Here is an 18,926-nt window from a genome sequence, read left to right on the forward strand (position 1 = left end):
TTGAAACGACGGGCTACTGTCAGATTTTCTTTCTTTCCTATGTTTTGATATGACTTCTTGATAGCGCGGCGTGCTACATGTTGTGAACTGTCAGTTAAAAGTTGCTCTCCTGCGCGAACTTAATAATTTGGCCTGAATGTCTCAACGTTTAATGATCACATCGAGTTACAGAGATGGAAACCCTGTACGGTCTTTGATCGTAAACAAATCGTAAAAACTAAGAAACACATACTGTTTGAGAAAACTGGTAATTTACCTGAGAAAACAAGAGAACAGACCAATATTATGAGAACACGAAAGCAGATCATTATTTAAAAACAAAACTGTAGGTAGAAGACAGATTAAAAGACAGTACATCAGATGTTGGGTTCACCACAAAAACAATTTGCCTAAACTTTGCCAGAAATTTCATCCAAAGCACCAATTTATTATTCCCAGTGTTACATTTTTTTTCGTACATACAATGAATTATTCTGCCATAATTCTTTGAGAAAACAACATCTTCTTCATGGGCAGTCAGGCTTTTTCACCAGTCCAACACAGAGTCCAGTCCAGCCGTCCAGGACGCTCAAACATCAGCAGGCTGCCAAGCCTGTCGCTTCGTCGTGTCACTTGGCCGAGTTCTGGGATTGGTTCTGCCGACCGTGGGCGGCAGGGCCCGGGCGCTGGGGGTCACCGCCGCTGTCAATCAGGCGACCCTGAGGCAAAGATGCAGAGGTGAAGGAGTGGATAACAGAGAAGGAGAGTGGCGCGCTGCGGAGAAAGGCAGTAAGGAGATCTGACATGGCTTCAATTAGGCCAAGAGTAGTTAGGGCTCTCAGGTCTGTAGCTCATGAAACGGCTAAAAACAACACATGTTTGTCAAGTCTAGTCATTTATTGAATGCTTTACTTGCACAACTGTTCAACATAACGTCACAATTCAATTACGCTACTTAAAAGTTGCTGTGAAAATGACATGAAATTTGACTGACATTTTAACTAAAACTTGAACCTTTTTTGTTGGCCCCCTAGGAAAAGTTTCAAGCTGTGATTTTCAGCACAGCAATCTCACAAAAATAGTTTTCATCACAATTTCCTGGGGTTAAAATATACACCTCAAAGTGGGGCGGGGGGACTCAACAAACAAAGCTTTTATGCTATAGAGCATTTATGCATAATTTCTTGTGCAAGTTTGGTATCTTGTACTGAGCTAACTTGGTAAAATCTCATTTAAAAATCTAAGAAACAAGACGGGCTTTCATGTACAGTCCAGTTTCCTTTTACTAATTGGGTAATATGTGATGTTCTACTTAATAATTACTCATTACTTTTTTGCCATACGTTTATGAACAGGTTACGTGAAACCTGTACAGGAAGAGTTACATGGTACTTCCTGTTTAAAATCTCCAAAGTTAAAGCTTTTCTTTGTCAGCTTAAATTTAATAGCGTTAATATGGGGCTACTTACTTACAAGCCGTGGGTAATTTAGGCACTGTTAAAGAGTTATTTGACTGTAATAACCCTGTAAAATTAGGTTTAATTACATGGTAATACTCTGCAACTTAATAGGTAACAACATGGCAACGCTTACCTGGTAATATGTGGCAACTTACTGAGTGAGCCTTTGGTAAATATTTGGTCATTTAGGCATTGTTAAACACTAATTTTATTGTAACTACCCCGCAAAAAGTTTGTTTTAATACAGTGTACATACTTGGTAGTTACATGGTAATATGTGTTAACTTACTGCACAAGCCATTGGTAAATATTGGGTAATCTAAGCACTGTTAAACAATAATCTGATTGCAAATAAACACTAAAATTAGCTTTCATTATACAGTAATACATTGGAACTTACAACATACTTACATGGTAATTACATTGTAATTACATGGTAATTATGAGACTGTAAAAGAAAGGGTTGCCCCCCCAAAAAATCACTAACTCTCTAAGGTAAAGAGGAAACAGAAAATGTAAGCTGTGGTTCCAGTGAACTCCTGAAAGTGGTTCTGGTACCAAAATTGCTAAAATCCCCCCTTTCCTGTAAATCCAATTTTTTTTTTATTAAGATGCCAGAAAAAGCGTCTGGAGTTTCCTCTCCAGCACAGAATAATAACCGTGTTTCCCCTCCCCCACCTGTTCCTGTGCATTGCCAGTCAGCTTGCTGAAAGAAGACTGTTGCGCTTTTCCCTTCCTGTGACAGTCATAAAGTGGAAGCTAAAAGAGCTACAGGCTGACGTCTTATTAGCCGTAAACTATAAACATTTAGTTTTCATGTAAGCTAAATGTTTGTGAAAATTGATAGTTTTGTCTATTTGATTGCCAGGTTCTTGGGAATTATCGTTTTGATGGTGAAATGCGTTTTATATCCGACAAACCGTATTAATTTAAATACTTTTCCTGGATTCTTCTTAAGAAACGTGAAGTCGTTGAGTCTGACAGCTTCCTCTGTCTCTGTAACTTAAATCACATTCTCTATCTGCGTGCACATAACCTGTCTGAACGCACTAATTTGGATGTGAAAATGGATATACTTTTTTTTTTTCAACCATGTCTTTGCTACAAGCTGACAAAAAAAAAAAAAGAGAGAGAGAGAGAGAGGGGAAAGTTGGAGACATAATTAAAATTGCATCCTTTAATCCTCTGGACACACACACATATACCCACAGTGAGCGAGCTTTTAATTAACTATTTGGTGACAAGGGATCGGTAGTGGACTAATTATTTGAACCACACATCTCGGCGCTTGTCTCTTCCGGAGAGGTACTCCGCAGTTTGAGCTCGCCCCGGTAATTGCTGGGTTTTGTGAGGAGATCAGTTTTTTCTCTTAAATCCCCTTGAAGCCAATGTCAAAATCATGTGGGGAACAGAGAGCTAAAGTTAGGCCGCTTTTTCAGCAGCAGACCTGAGCACGGCGTTATTCGAACGCAGCGTTAAAGCGGGACAAGCCGGCAGAATAACAGGCTTTTTTCTCCCTGTTAGAGCTAAGCGCCCTGCCTGGCTCTGTGAGCACAATACGCGGAGTAAGTTTTCCCAAACGGGAATAACATCCTGTGTTCAAATACAGATATAGTTCCAAAAAACAATAGGATACATTTTCGTGAAAAGATACATTTTTAATCTGGGTTGCTTTGTGTTACCAGCAGTCTTCCACCATAAACTCTGTTTCCATTATTCAACTCTAACCTTTTGTACCCCCGACCCCAACCAGAATCTTAATTTTCCAGAATCATTCATCTACGCTTGCGTTGTGTTTCTCTTTTTCCTGGGCATTTTGATTTCTTTAGCTACGTGTGTAAAGTACGTCTCCGGACGCTGAGCAGGTTGCTCCTCCAGGCACTTTCTCAGCAGACTGCTAAAAAAAACCTTGTTAACTTAAAACAAAATTAAAATAAATTAACAATATACAGGGTTTTCCTCAGAAAACATGCTAAGTCCACACCGTGTTTTTGTGTAAAAAAAAAAAAAAAGTTAAAAGTTCGGAGGTGCATGAGCGCAGTGTTTGCGCGCTCATGCTAATCTGTGTGTGTGTTAACTGTAAGGTGGATGCAGTCCGACTCTAAATCACACATCTTGAGAGATTTAATGGGTTGATGAGTCACTAGAGAATGAGCACAGCCACTTTTTGTCTTTCAGTACAAAACCATCTAGCCAACACATTTCACTCCCTGGTTATTTTTTTGTTTGCTACCATTTTTTTCCATCCTCACAATGCTTAACAATATATACTGTACGCTTGTGCATACAACTCGGTGTGCACCTGCTCCAGCCTATATCGGTGTGTGCGTGTTTACTAAGTAATGGCACAGTGCTCTACTCTGCAGAAATGATTCGGTGACTAATGTAGTAGCTGCTGATGTCATACGTTTGCCTCTCCTCGACGCTGTACTCTCTCATTTCCTGGACATTCATCATTTATCAGCCATTCACACTCAACGCGCGCGAGCGGCGGCGCACGCGGGGCGCGCGCGCGCCCGCCCGCTCTCTATGCGGCAGCTCGAAGTTGCAGGCGGCACAACACACAGGATATAGGCTATTGATATAACGTGGCAGGTTGCTTTTATTTAGAGGACTGTGAGTAATGAGGAGAAATGGAAGATGGGAAGCTGGGAGGGGAGGAGGAGGAGAGAGACAGGAGAGGGAAGAAGTAGGATAGATGTGTGTTTTAGGCCGCTCAGGAACTTGACTCAGAAGTTGTGAAATGGAATTTAGAGAAAGCGGCAGCGCCGTAGCGTATGGTGTGTGTGTGTGTGTGTGGGGGGGGGGAGGAGTGTGTCCTAGTTCTTATCTAGATTGTTGGGAGAAATTGGACACATTTAGAGCGGTAGATAAACACACTTTAATGTGATTAAAGTCCTAATTCATCCATACAGAGCAGGGTTTCCACCAGTGTATTATAAGCCTGGCGGGCCACCAGGCTTTACTTGTGCCCCCACCAGGCTTAACTTGTTTATTTATTACATTTTCTTTTTAATGTTTGCATTTTTTAGGACTTTACAGATGTTGTCCTGATATTAATCTTCCAATCTTCCAAAAACACATAATCATCAAGTGATATTTTCAATTTTCCTGTCGGCTTTAAACATTTTTTAACTCAAAAACATGACGGGCCGCTAAATGAGTGACTGCTCTAGCACCCCAACTACCGGGCTTAGCAAGTTTTCTAGGGGAAACCCTGCAAAGCTGGGCAATAAATCGGTTTTATTGATAAATCGAGATATATTTTTGGCAAATTCTGTCCCAAAAATAATTTATGAAACAACAACAAAAATTTCTTTTCCAGTAACGGATTCCTTACGTTTCCACAGTTCAGAGTGACGTTAGCCCACACAAGAACCTCCGTCCTGTTTCACAAGCCCATTTTACCTCGGCGCTTGTACATAGCAACAAACAGAGCAAAACAATACCGCTGTAAAGCTTTCGAACATTTCGTCAAACACCTCGTTGGTCAGAAAGTTTTTCTTTTTCGCCTGTAATTCTGCTGGAGTCTGAAGAAGTGACTGTATTCGAACGGAACACCAGCTAGTCGGAGAACTGTCTCTGCCTACGAGGCTGATCCGTTTCGTTTTGGCGGCGCGTCGTCACCGGTTGGCCTGCAGGGCGTAAGCGTTCTGCCTCCGAAATATTCACAATGCCATTTAAAACAAACCACTTGGTATTTTCATGCTGGAACCAACAGCTTAGCTGGTGGCTCAGTGATGCTTAAGGCTCTTGCTCTTTTTGTCTCACACACACACACACACGCACACACACACACGCCCACACAGACACAGCATATGCACACATACTGCGGCTGCTTCAGCAGAACTAAAATGGAGATGGTACATGTAGCCCTGTGTGTGTGTGAGCCTCTCCTTGTCTGCTGACAGTAACCTACTTTTATGGAGCCCACTCACTCAGAATGATAAAAATACTGCAACTCTCTTCTTCTTCTACTTCTACTTCTGTTCCTTTCCCTCCTCACTACCTTTTCCACTCTACTTCCAGACTCATTTTTTCCCTCTTTCTGCCATTTCTTATCTTTCCTTCCGCCATAATTTGACTTCTCCAACCGTTTTCTCTTTGTTTGTTGTTCTGTTCATCTTTCATCAGTCTCTCTTCCTTGCTCCCTCATCATTCACCTGTGTTTTGCTTTCCTCCTGCTCCTCCTCTCTTTTCTTTGCATTCTCCTCTTGCGCCCCCTTCGCCTCGGTTTTGTCGTCTCCCTTCCTCTCGTCCTGGTGAGGAGGTGCTGCAGCCATCTGCCGAGCCGAGTTAAGGATGCATGATGGCAGGAGGGGAAGGAAGGAAAGGGGGAAGCAGGAACGAACCAGAAGCAGAGCCCCAGATTGATAGAGAAGAGGAAGAGAGAGGCCTTTTGCTCAGAGACGATAGGAAGGGATAAAGACGGAGGGAGAATCGAGGAGCGAGGCGCAGATTTGGTGATTCTCTGAGATGCTAGAGATGTTTTTATTTCACTAGACGTGCGGTAGATAGGCTTAAATTGTGAGTGGCTTTGAATTTGTCCTATGTTCGTCAAAGCCGTCATTTGACAGGTTGATTTTCTGCAGATGCAGTCTGTTCATTTCAGCTGATGACAGGATGAAGTGAATTTATTTTTTTTGCGTTTGGAACTTCAAAATACTGGGGGGGGGTTTTGTAGTTAATTCTGTCAACCGACAGCAATCAGAGGACATTTTGTGGTGCTTAGCTTATTTAAACTGATGAACGACGAGCAAAAAAAAAAAACATGATCCAAGATAAATTTCACAAAAAAAAAAATGTTGGCCAATTATATTTCATTTATGGAAGATTGTATTTATATATGTGTTAATTAATATGGTCAGAAGGGAGTTTTATGTCTCACCTGCAAAATAAGTTCAATAAAAATTAATGCCAAAGTTAATCATTGTTCACACGTATCAGATCACAAAGTTCTTTCTGACCTTCTTTCTTTTGCTCTCTTTAACTCTGTTTTTACTTTTTTTTTTATCACGTGGATTTTGATGCGAGTTGTTTCGATTTTCTTTCTTCTCTTTCTTTGTAACTGTGATATAAATAAGTTAAATGTCAAAGGTTTTCTTTTTTTCCTTTTTCCTTTCTTTCTTTGTTTCCTTTCCTTTAATCCGTTCTTTTCCTTTCTGTCTTTCATTCTTTCTCTATTTCCTTACAATTAAAATTTCAATAAAACAAAGAGCAAATGGAAAACATGAATAAAATCAAATTCAATTCAACTTAAATTAGAACAATCTCCAGTTCAGCTTTTAATCAAACAAATTAAGTACTTTTAATTTTAGCCTGAGCAAAATAAACAACTTCATCATTTAAAATCTAGCCTACCTAAAAAAACGCATTTTGGATTTTGTAAAACTCAAACTGCGTCTTAAAGAATCTCGTACGGTAATAATATTGTTTGGGTTTAATCAGACTGTTGTTTGAACTGAAGAGGACCAGCTGAGCTCAGACTCCTTTCAAAACAGTGAAGTAGCCTTTTTAGTTTTCTGCTGATTTGGAAATTTGAGCCGTATACCAACATTAGCATCGTTAGCTGGCTAGCTAGCTGAGTTGCATGCCTGTCTTCTCCCATTTGAACTCAATAATACACAACATAACCAGCCGGTTCTCATTTTCTGAACACGACAAAAGAAACACGATGTAAAACTCTCTTGCTGATGCCGCCCCTCGGCGTCAAAATGCCCTGGGTGGAGAGCCCGTCCTTTCACATTAAAAGCTTTCGCCGCTGCAGTCGGTAAGTGAAAGGGGAGCCAAATTAAGATGAGACGAGCATTTACTCCATTACGGATCAAATCTCAGAGCGTCTCACGTGCTCCGGTTATGTTCTAAATGAATAAATCAGATGTGTTCAGGTCCAGCTGTCGGTCTTTCCTTGAGTTGCATCAGGGGCGACGCCGCGAGCGCGCCTGCGTTTCACTGCGTTTGTTTTTGTGAGCGAGGTCCGCGCGAACAATTTGTGGTCATATTCATAACGCGCGTGGATGTTGGCTTTGCGGTCAGCGTGGAGATGGTGAATGCGGTAGATTGGCTGGAGTGATTCGGGTTTGTCTCTACGCTGTCTGAGAGTGCAAATCTGTGTGTCGCTCATAACCGTCCGGCACAGTTTACAGCAGGTATCCTGTTAAAGAAAAACAACAACAACAGCTTAAAAGGCATCAGTAAAACAAAAGGAGCTGAGAAATACTTTTTTTTTTTTTTTTTTAATCTCTGTTTGAAGTCTAAAGATAGCAGTTTGTTGTGTTGAAGTATGGAGCAGAATTGTGGAGAGGGGATAAAGCACCTGAATTAGAACGAAGCAGCGAGAAAAATCTGGAGTGATTATTAGTGGTGAGAGAGAGAGAGAGAGAGAGAGAGAGGAAGGCGGAAAAGGAAACTAGAGGTACGGCTTGAAAGAAAAAGTGGAGGAACAGATCAAACATGAAGCTTGTAGATAAAACTGCATTTTGTAGCAGAAGCTGCAGCATATGGGATAAAAATAAAACCTTCAAGTAAAGCAGAAAAACCCCCGAAACGGCACGAGGCGAACAGAAGCACAGAAATAGACTTTGCAGAGTCTTGCCAGCTGATCATTGTTGTTGGCTATTGCATGGGCTCTTGCGATTTTTAAGTATTTAATTGATTTTAGTAATTATATCTGTGACTTTCTCAGCTAAATCTTACGTTGCAGAATATTCTAAAACTCCCAAACATGGATTCCGGTCAGGTCACGGGGACTTCTCTTGAAGTAGCTGCTTTGAATGTCTAATTTTCTATGAAAGGCTCGACGTCGTCTCCAGCAGTGGCGGTTCTTGCATGAACGCTGCCCTGGGCGAGGGCCCCCTCTGCACCCTGGAATGAGACGGGGGAATTTAGTGTGCTTGTTTTGTTTTTATTAAGGATATTTCCTAGAGGCTTCTCAAACTGAAACATTGATTTTTCTTTTTTATATCGATCCAAAGCATTTCAGGATATCAACATAAAAATGTGTAACATAGTCAAATGATTTTTACTTAAAACAGAAAAACTTTTAATATCTATTATTATTTGTGATTAACCCAAATTTTCCCTCGTCACTCTGTGAACTTTATTATTCCAGTCAGTAAAATCTAATCAGTCTAATTTTATGGCACCTTAGATGTTACAGCTTATTAGATATACTGTCCAAGCGATTCTTTTGTGATCAGGATGTCACATATATTTGCGGCTTTACAGTTTGATATATTTTGCTGCTCTACTTTTTACTGACTACTTGTTAAGGCATCAAATAGCTAAATAATTTAGAGTTTCAGCTTCCTCATTCATACATTCATTAACTTGGTTATTTTATTTTTTTAACGTAGAAGTAGGAAAAAAAGGAAAAAAGTGTATGACAGGAAACTTTTTTTGTTTTTTTGTTGCACTTCACATACAACCAGACTATACAGCACATGTTGTTTTCCATATTTTGCTACATTTTAGCATTATTTGCTAGATGTAGATGGTAGGAGAGAAATCATAACATATCCATTTTCCTTTCTGCAAAAAAAAAAACTATGTTTAAATTAGAGCTGTATCGATGCAGCTTTTTGACTTCGACTCCGATATTGTAGTTTTGAGAACTGATCGATATCGATATTGACCCGATACGATATCAGGATGGATCATACACACCTTTATTACTTATTTTGTAGTGTGGAATGCTAGAAAAGGCTTGATAAAGTGAAATTACTCAAACAGAGAACAATAGTCAACAACGGTAGGCATGAGAACAACTCAACCATTTGTTATTCAACATTGGGTCTGTGTGTGGGGTATAAATTCTGGCATGGACTACATGCTGGAATGGACTGCTTCTATCGGTGGGATTATATCTGAGATTTTAGATGCAAGTCGATAAAATCCGATACTCGTTATTCGGCTGATATCGGGCCAGTTCCCGATATCAGTATCGGCTCTGGACACCCCTAGTTTAAATCTACAAAGGCATTTTTCTTTCATTTAATGTCTTTTATGTTTAGTCCGGAAATAGCTCCAACGATCTTTAGAAATACGTATGAGTCAGCAAATTCTCACCGAAGGAGAATTTTTAAGAAAATTTGACCGTGTTTGAACACCGTCTCCTTCTGCTTCCAGTCATGGACGTTTGTGACGGAGATCAGAAGAAGAAACAAAAAAAGGAGAGAGAGAAAGAGAGAGAGTGAGAGAGAGTGCTTGCATCACTCCCATAACGGATCTGACTCTTGCTGAGTCGAGTGCTACACAGTTTCATTTATTTGATAAAGCTTCATTTGGTGTGATTTAAAATCTCCCCTTCATCAGGCTCCCCTAAAGCACAGCCTCAGCGCCACGCCAAAATGCCTCATCAGCTGAAAACATACACACAAACACACTTGGGTGAACGCGCACTTACACACACGCGCGCGCACGCCGACACACACACACACACACACACCTTGCTTATGCACAAGCAAACTGATGCATGAGGACATTTTTCACAGGAACACTTAGGTGGAGGAATTTAAATCGCTGTAGGTGGCTTTGTGGTGGGTTTTTGTACGGGTGTGGACAGAGGAGGAATTTTAAACAGGCAAATAGTTGATGGTGTCCATGAATAGATTTAGAGCAGACACTTTTATAACTGCCGGGCGACAGGAGCTTCAATATGTAAATAGATAATTGTGGCATTGCCGTCAAAGGCAACAAGTGTTCAGACAAATAATCTACAGTGAAAACAACAACACACGCACAAAAAAAAATTCCACCTTTGGAATGGGAACGCTTTGTTTTCCACTCTCTTAACCTCAAAATAAACCTAGGAAAGTTGCTGCCTGGCCATCATAATACTGGATGTAACCAGGCTTGGGGTGATGTTGACACTCGTCAGTCAGAAACCTTTGCGATCGCAGATGTAACGTCGGACGCGTGCGGGAAGAACACAGTGTGCGGAAAAGCAGGAAGAACTTGTAAAGGGTGGAGTTGGGGGGGAAAAAATGGTGTTGCTGCTGTTCTAAAACTAGAGCAAAAACAACAAGTTTATGTCCTAAAGGAAGCGATGTGACGAAGTGAAAATGTTCTGACCCAAACAGTAGAGCAGTCAGTGCAAAGACAAACGGGAACAATCAGGCCGTTTCTCTGCAGTTCCACTGTATTTGAAAAATAATTAAAAAAACAGGTTTCACGTGGGTCTAGCCGTGTCACAAAACCCAAATTTTGCTGAAGGATAAATAGTCCCTGAAGTTACTGCTATAAACGACAATATTGTTGTTTTGAGACCATTTTCCAGTAATGTAACAACACAAGAACACACTGTCCAAGATCAATAAACTTTAAATTCCAGTGAACATTTAACACTGGGACTAGAAGACATTTTAAATATCCAAGGTAAATAAACAAAACAACAGGAACAACAAATAAAATTAATTATGAAATCTTCAGAAAGAAATTGTCCTTAAATAAAAGGCTGGTTGAGACCAATGCATCGAATTGAAGACCAGCTTTGATAGAAAGAGAGAAAAACAATAAATCATGCAAATGGAAACAACTGAGCTCATTTTAATTTATCATGCGCTTGATTGATTTATTGTTTATTGCAAGTGGCCTACGTGGGTCTAAGTTAAGTGGATATTGTGGCAATATCACAGCACTTGACTGTTTTTATTTTTTTACAGGCCACAGGTGTGAATAGTCTGCATACACTGAGATCAGTGATGTGGAGTCCCAGTTCTCTGCTGCTTTGTAATATTTTTCCATTTTAAAGGATCAACAAACCATTTAGTAATGAAATCTACGAGTCTCCCCAAGTGTCCAGATAATTATGTGCCAAAATTATTCAGACAAAAAGTGATTAGTACAAGTTTAGTTTTTGCTCAGTGATGATCCAGCATCTGGAAGCGAGGCAGCCGTCCTGCAGGGTGGGATTAGCTGATGTCATTGTGTAACTGCTTTGATATTTCATTGACGGTCGCATCAGTTGCAGTAAAACACATGAGTGGTATACATGATGTGTATTCATGTGGTGATCAAGGATTTTTTTTTATTTTTGAGTTGAGTAAAAATAAGATAAAGGTTAGAAAGAGGTTTTGATGGATAAGGGGAATAATCTTTTAATTTTTTTAAATTTTATGCTGGGTACAAAACCCCCCACGTCTTTTCAAAGGACCTACAGCACTTTTTTTTCCCAAAATTTTTGATCAAAATTTACAAATCAACCCTCGAAGAAGTCCAGGAATGCTTGGTGAATGTCTGAAAATTATTCAAATATATATATATATATATTTGAATAATTTTCAAATATATATATATATATATATATATATATACATTATGTGTTTTTTTGCTGCTTGCAATAGCGAGATAAGAAAAGAATTGGAGGAGAAAAGAGAGAGAGAGGTGAGTGTATTTGGCAGAGCAGGACCTGTTTTAGCCATTAGAGAGTTATTTTAATTAACAAGAGAGGAACTCACACACACACACATCTTTTTGCAGTGCTCACCAGTAACACATGTGCCAAATATGTCTGCTTTTTAATTACTTCAGATTCAGGCTCTTTTTTCCTGTCTCATTTATTAAAAAAGAAAAACTACCCCCCCAAAAAAATTGCCCTGTTTCGGATGGCGAGGGGCTAAATTCGTAAGAAAAAAAAGAACAACACTCGGTGGGAACATGACAAACTACTGAAAGCAGAAAAGGGAGAAAAAAAAGAAAAATGTTTTTTATGTAAAAACACAAGACGGAAAATGCTGGAAACGGTGAAACGGCTTAAAAAAAGAGAAGAAAACGAGCTTTTTTGCTCGAATGTGAAGAAATGAGGAGAAAGGAGAGATGTGTCCTCTCACACAGGAACTGCTACCTCTGGCTTTCAGCAGGTTGCTGAATAATAAATGTTGTGGCAGACATGTCCTCTTACAAAGATCCTCACAGGCACACAGAAAAATGGCCTGTAGAATGGCTTTGAAAGGCAAAAGCAGGATAATACATCATTTCAAAGCAGAAACTGATTTGATGAATTCCAATAAAATGTCCAAATCTGAACATATGTGCAGCAACTCTAATAAAGTTACTCTGCCTTTTCCCAAATCGTCTGTCAGGATGACAAATCTATCAGGAAATAATGGGGGGAAACACATTCAGCGCCAAATAAACCTAAATACACAAAAATAAAGAGACGCTTTTTTTTTTTTTTTTTTAATCCTCCGTTCTGGCCAAAGATCTGCTAATCCCCAAAAGCACTCTGTGTGTTATTAATTCCCTAAAAAGGAAGTTTTTGCCCTAGAAAATGAGCTTTAAACTGGCTCGGGGTGACTCGGCACAACTTCCTCCTCATTCAGTGAATGAACATGTATAAATATTAATCGGCTCAAATCTCAGCCCCAGAGTCCATCCTCAAAGTTTCATTCGACAACAATTAAAGTTTTTCAGAGCTATTCCGGTGGTAAACTTGAGTCAGTTTCTCATGGTTTTTTTTTTTTAATTATCTTTTAAAAGCAGAAATGAACTAGTTTTTCTCTCCACAGCAGGAGCCACCGTGTTTATTTTCAGAAAGAAATGGCTTGGTATCTCTGATGATTTAACACATAATCTTAAGCAACTGGCATCTCATACTTCTGATTGTGTTCATAAGCAGCGGTAAAATAATTAGTTAGTCTCTCCATTTCAAACAGGACTTCTAATTACCAGATGGTGCTTTAATAGAGCCAATATATTTATAAATGTAGCTCTGGAGTGGAGATGGTCTCAGTTATTTTGTGGGAGGCTTTTTGCTGATTCAGGTTTCTCTGAATAAGGAGATATTAAAAAAAAAAAAAGTTTTTCAGAACTTCTTGCAGTGAGCCGTCATTAATTATTTACGCTGGGAGCAGAGGCGATGCACAAGGGTGTGTAAGAGATCAGTTGCTTTAAAACGTTTTTTTTTTTTTTAAATGAGGTCAAAATCCTTTTGGTGTTTACATTTTTAACCGTCTTTAGCATATGATGCCAATGGTTAGCATGATTAGTGTGACTCGGATCGCTAAAACAGACATTACTATCTGTTTAGAGAACTTATATTCTCACCTTCATGCTCAGATTTCTAAAAATTTGCCAACATTTCTGAATGTGGAATAAAAGACAGAGGTGAAAATCTGTTAAAAAACAACAACAAACTAAACCACATTTCCACTGTTCCCCGTTCAAGACTTTCTGCCTGCTGGAAGTCTTGCTCTCCCTCGCTTTCTCACAGCCTGAACTATGTGCGCAGCGTGTCTTTGTACATGCAGTTCTCTTTTAAACGGCTTCTTAAATGCCTGGGTTTCTCCCGACTGCGGCACTGAATGCAGCTAACTTTGACTGTTGATCTGGTGGCCAGTAAGATGTTGCATCAAGTGCTTGGAAAATGTTTTTGAGTTTTTGAACAGATGGTCACGGTAAGACCTGATCAAGATGGAAACAGACTTATGCTAGCCACCAGTCAATTTTTTTATTCATTTTTTAACATTTTGTGCAACTCATTTATAATTTCAGTTTTATGTCGTGCTTGTGAGACGAACTTCATTTGGTCCAGTATTCATGACTGACTGTTATGAAGAAATGCAGTTATTCCAGTGCTAATCTTACTTTTCTGTTTTCCTCTTCTAAATTAAGTGAACTAACACCTAGGCCTGTCACAATAACAAATACAATTTTGACAAATAACAAATATTATTTTGAGACAATTTTCAAGTAATATGACAGTAATAATGGAAGAACAATGCAAGAACACATCCTGAAAGATCAATCAACTTTAAATTCTGATGAACATTGAAAGTGGAAGACATTTTAAATATACAAAAATAAACAAATAACAGAAACAGATTAAATGAATTATGAAGTCTCTGTTGACAAAATTGTCTTTCAAAAAGAGAGAGTTGAGACCAAAGCAGCAGACTGAAGACTAGTTTTGGTAGAAAGATAGAAAAAAGAAAAACGATAAATCAAGCAAAGGAAAGTTATAGAGTTTATTTTAGTTTATCATGCGCTTAATTGATTTGTTGTTTATTGTGACAGGCCTACTAACACCAGATCTTACTTTACATGACAATCACACCTGTTGCCATAGCAATGGGGTTGCTAACTCTCAGTAAGTAAAAAAAAAAAAAAGTCACGAGCGCCTTTACACAAGAGCCGGCATATGGCCTTGTGCTAAACTCATTTTCAGTAAGACGCTAACAGAGCTGCCTAGATATTAGCTGCTCTGTGCCTAGGAAGGAGCGGCCTCCGCCCGGGAGAGAGGAGATGATCACGTCTCAGGCCCACAGACCAGTCCACAACTGAATAACTAATTTTAGAATAAAAGTCTATTCCTCAAAGGCCTCTGAGGTTTCTTAGAGAACATTAGAGAACAAACCGTATCATGAAGATCAAGAAACAAACAGCTGAAGTTCAAAGGTGGATGGAGGTACTATGTACTATGACTTTTTGGCGTTTTATATCATGTTATAATTATTATTTTTGTAATTATGTTATTCTCTCACCATAAATATGCCCGATTGCCCCGATTCTTTTTTTTTTTGCATCTCTGAGAAATCTTTGAATCTCCCACGGCAACCATGCAGGGGTGCCTAAATGTTTTCCCTCACAAAGCCTCGCCTTTTTCCCCAAAGCTGAGCTTCCACCTCACAGAGCAACCCTCTTTGTCCTCTCCCCCCCACTCAACTCCTACAGACTAGCGGCAGCAGCAGTTAGCAAACACCTGGTGGAACTGCGTGGCTGCTGAGCTCATCATACAAACCACTTCTCAGTCCGATGCTCCTAAGAACAGCTGTAAGAGAGATGATGTGGAGGCGTTGGTGGGAAGAAATGCGGAAGGCGGAGCGTCGGGAAAGAGTAGGAGTTTCTTAAATTCTATTTATGGCTAATTTCATTGTGAAGTCAAGTTTCTCTTAAATTATGTTTGATACATACACTATTTTTATAACAACTGAAGGTAACAAAGTTATTTGATTGTGCTATAAAATAGTATGTGTGTGGAGAATACATAATACGTCCCCCTTAAAGTAGGGCTAAGTAATAAATCAATATCCCAACATATAGTTGTCATCTTGCAGTCCTCTGTTTCAAAGATCTCCAGAAGGTACAAGACACTCACCCTGGTGAAACATGGTGGTGGAAGTTTCCTGTTGTGTGAATACTTTACTTTAGCAGTGACAGAAAAGCTTTCCTTCATACAGAGGTGAAGGGAAGGTGGATGTAGGTGAGGCACCGAAAGACGGAAGTTCACTTTTCCGTAGGACAGATGCATTAAACATACAGGCAGATGCTTAGTGTCTGTTTTAGCTTAAAGTCTGTTCATGAGCTAGAATGGTGCAGTCAAAGCCCAGATCTAAGTCTGGATGAAAAGTCTATCGCAAGATTTGAAAATTACTGTGATGGAGCTCGAGTTAACGGGAAAATCTATAGATGTGCAAACTGGTAGAGAGGTACTTCAAAAGAGATTATGCAACGACAGGTAGTTCTACAGGATATTGTCTCGGTGTGCTGAATACAAATGTTATCCAAATTTTTGGGATTTTATTTGTAAAAAAAAACAATAAAAGAAATGTTCTTTCTACCTCACCACAATTTTCTGTTGGTCTGTTGCAGACGTTACGCTGAAGTTTGTGGCAGGTTACTATTGATTCCCAAAATACTTCAACTTGAATCTTGGAGTAATTTGAGATGATATTTCTGCGCATGTGGGCATATTTTAGCTTTCTGCGCCATGTTTCACACACACAGGTGTGTGCTTTTCTTTTGTCAGCCAGCATGTGCCATGCAGTTCAGCCTTGTCTTGTTAGTGTGCACTCCCCTGACCAACCTGTCTCATCCTCTCATGTCAACCAGCATCTTATTCCTCGCTCGCCTGCTAGAACACGCTCACACACACACCCACACACACCCACAAACTCCCGCTCAGGCCGTCCTCTGGCCGTAGTGTCTGTGTCAGCGTTGCATCTGGTAAATGCGACGATAGACACGTACTCCTGCCGCGCATAGGCAGACAAACATGCAAGGAGACAGACACACGCGTCCAGACTAACAGGATAATGACTGGACAATTAGGCACATGCTTGATCTGTCTAGATGTATCCAGTCATCTTAGGCCCTCCAGCAGCCATTATTCAGGCTTGGACACACACACCACTTGGAGCACACAAACACACGTATACAATGCAACACGCTGGAACACACGGTAGTCGACGGAGCGCTGTGAAAAGCCGGTCCGACCTCTCTGAGTCGACGTGTGCGTTTGTTTGAGGGTTCTGGTCTCGGTCACAAACTAATGGACCATTTTCAGAAGATTTTATTTCTTCAAAGCTGGTGAAACAAAATGTATATCGGTGTCAAAGACGTCTAGCAGTACAAAAAAAACCCTGCATTTTGGTCATGCCAGTGAAAAATTTATGTTTTTATTGTGTGAAATGTTATCAAAACCTTTTTGCTGTTTTGTTGGTTTATTAGTCGAGGCATAAAAGCTTTTCAGTTTGGTCAACTTTGTGTCGCACCTCTCCTGTTCTTAAGACAATCTCATTTGCCTAATACCTCGGGTATCGGAGTGGTTTGGACAAAAATATGAAACCGTTTTGATTAGAAATGGCAGATTGAAGTTGAGCCCTTGGTCTTTGGGTGAAATTGCGGTAAGTGGATCAGAAATTCAGGTTTGGGATCACGTGTCCCTCTACATGAGGCCATAAGTCAGACTCAGAACTCAGTGGAGATAACATCGTAGGTCCTTTAACACATCAACACTTAAGCAGGAGATTCCTTGTTGGTATGCATGAAGGTACAGAAAGAGATGAAGGGGTGGATGGACACAAATTACTTACACTCATACAATGTCAGTAGAAAGAAGAAAAGGCTGCAAAATATGTCTTGAACATCCAGGTCCTCTGCAGATACAATCCTAGTGAGAACTACAACTATTTGGTGATTATTAAACTTAGAGAATACACAAGAGAGAGCAGGCATTGATGCATGTGATGTAATTATTTATATTAATTAGGGATGTGAGCGTGCACAAGCATGATTGACAGTGCTAAGACCCTCCTCCTGGCTCTGATTGGTCGTTTCTGACCCGTAGCGGTGTATTTCTGCAGATGGCTGTATGAGGCGGAGGAGCTCAATTTTTCTTTTCTTTTACAGATTGTCAAATATTATACTGTCAGGACATAGTGACATCTTTACCAAATATTAAAAAAAACAACAACTTATTTTTCATAAACGCTATCTTCTGCCGCATTAAGGCTATTGTCTATTTCAGGTGCTGATATTGAAGTGGAGCTGTTTCTGGTGACTTTTTAGGAACTTCCCAATGTCATAGGGTCAGTAATTATTTATTTTAGGAGTAGAGGTGATGTCACACTGTGTGTGTAACTCAGTGGCCACTTTACAAAAAGATTTTTCTATTTTAATAAAATTGTTATGGAGTTGAGAAGCTGTCATTAGCATCCTAAGTTGGTTAGAGCGGCTACAGCAGCATGCTTTATGTGTATTGCATGTAGAACGTAAACCGTCGCTTTAGCTCTGAGATTATCACCAGCCTGCTAATCCAGAATATTCCATGAGTGGGAGCTCCTGTCAGCCTTCCTGTTGCCTGATGAAAGTCTTGTTCTCCCACAGCCAGAATGAACTGCAGATATCTCGGTTCTCTCGCTGACTTCATTATTAAACAACTCGCTGATATTTAAAACAGCTGACTTCTCCACTTTGAAACTATTTCCTCACCAAAGACTGTTTTTGCAGTTCTCAGTTAGATTCGGTGTGTTCACAGACATTATGAAACTTTTAGATTTTCTGGGAATCCCTCCGATGTCAAAATGTGTCTAATAATGAGCATATGTATGAAAGTATGTCTCTGCATCGTGAAATGACCCTTAACTCCAGCTGTACTCCGTTTGAATGGATGATCCTCACCACCATCATAGCAAACTGCATTGTCCTAGCTCTGGAACAGCACCTTCCTGACGGAGACAAGACGCCTTTGTCCGAAAGACTGGTAAAACAACAACGACACACGCTTATGACATACACACACACACACACACCTCGTGCACACACTTATTGAGCGCAGTGATGGGGTTATACTCAAAGCTCTGCAAACACACGGTCACGCAACGGAGAATAGACGCAGGTATATTCAAAAGGTTGCGAGAGCAGAAAGCACTGGCAAACAATGATGATGATATATAAATTAGACGTAAATATTACGACTGCAAACATTTTACACAAGCTGAGATCTGAAGTTAGTTTTTGCTTGTTTTGGTGACATGTAGTAGCTTATTTTGAACATGTGGAAAATGTTTTTTTTTTTTGTTTTTTTTTTAGATGCAGCTATTTAACGTTCAAAAGCTATCATTTTTCACTACATGGTCCTAATCAAAACCAGGCCTGTTACTATCAAATTTACCGGACAATAAATTATCCCATCAATTATTGCGATAAACGATAATATTGTTGTTTTGTGTTAATTTTTAAATCATATGTTTAAAATGATGATATGAA

The 18,926-nt window shown here is 39.8% G+C and overlaps 1 protein-coding gene across 20 annotated transcripts in view; it reads left to right on the top strand.

The window, feature by feature from the left end:
- Window positions 1-18,926, top strand: part of cacna1ab (calcium channel, voltage-dependent, P/Q type, alpha 1A subunit, b) — a 135,010-nt gene that overhangs the window by 15,460 nt on the left and 100,624 nt on the right. For all 20 annotated transcript variants that reach the window (XR_004339299.1, XM_032562979.1, XM_032562978.1 and 17 more), the window contains one exon: window positions 18,315-18,420. Coding sequence is in view for 19 of the 20 variants with exons in the window: in XM_032562979.1 (XP_032418870.1) it covers window positions 18,315-18,420 (106 nt within the window). In the remaining variant the exon portion in view is untranslated. The remainder of the gene's footprint in view (window positions 1-18,314; window positions 18,421-18,926) is intronic.

This window comes from Xiphophorus hellerii, chromosome 5, assembly GCF_003331165.1.
Source record: "Xiphophorus hellerii strain 12219 chromosome 5, Xiphophorus_hellerii-4.1, whole genome shotgun sequence".
Classification (NCBI taxonomy): domain Eukaryota; kingdom Metazoa; phylum Chordata; class Actinopteri; order Cyprinodontiformes; family Poeciliidae; genus Xiphophorus; species Xiphophorus hellerii.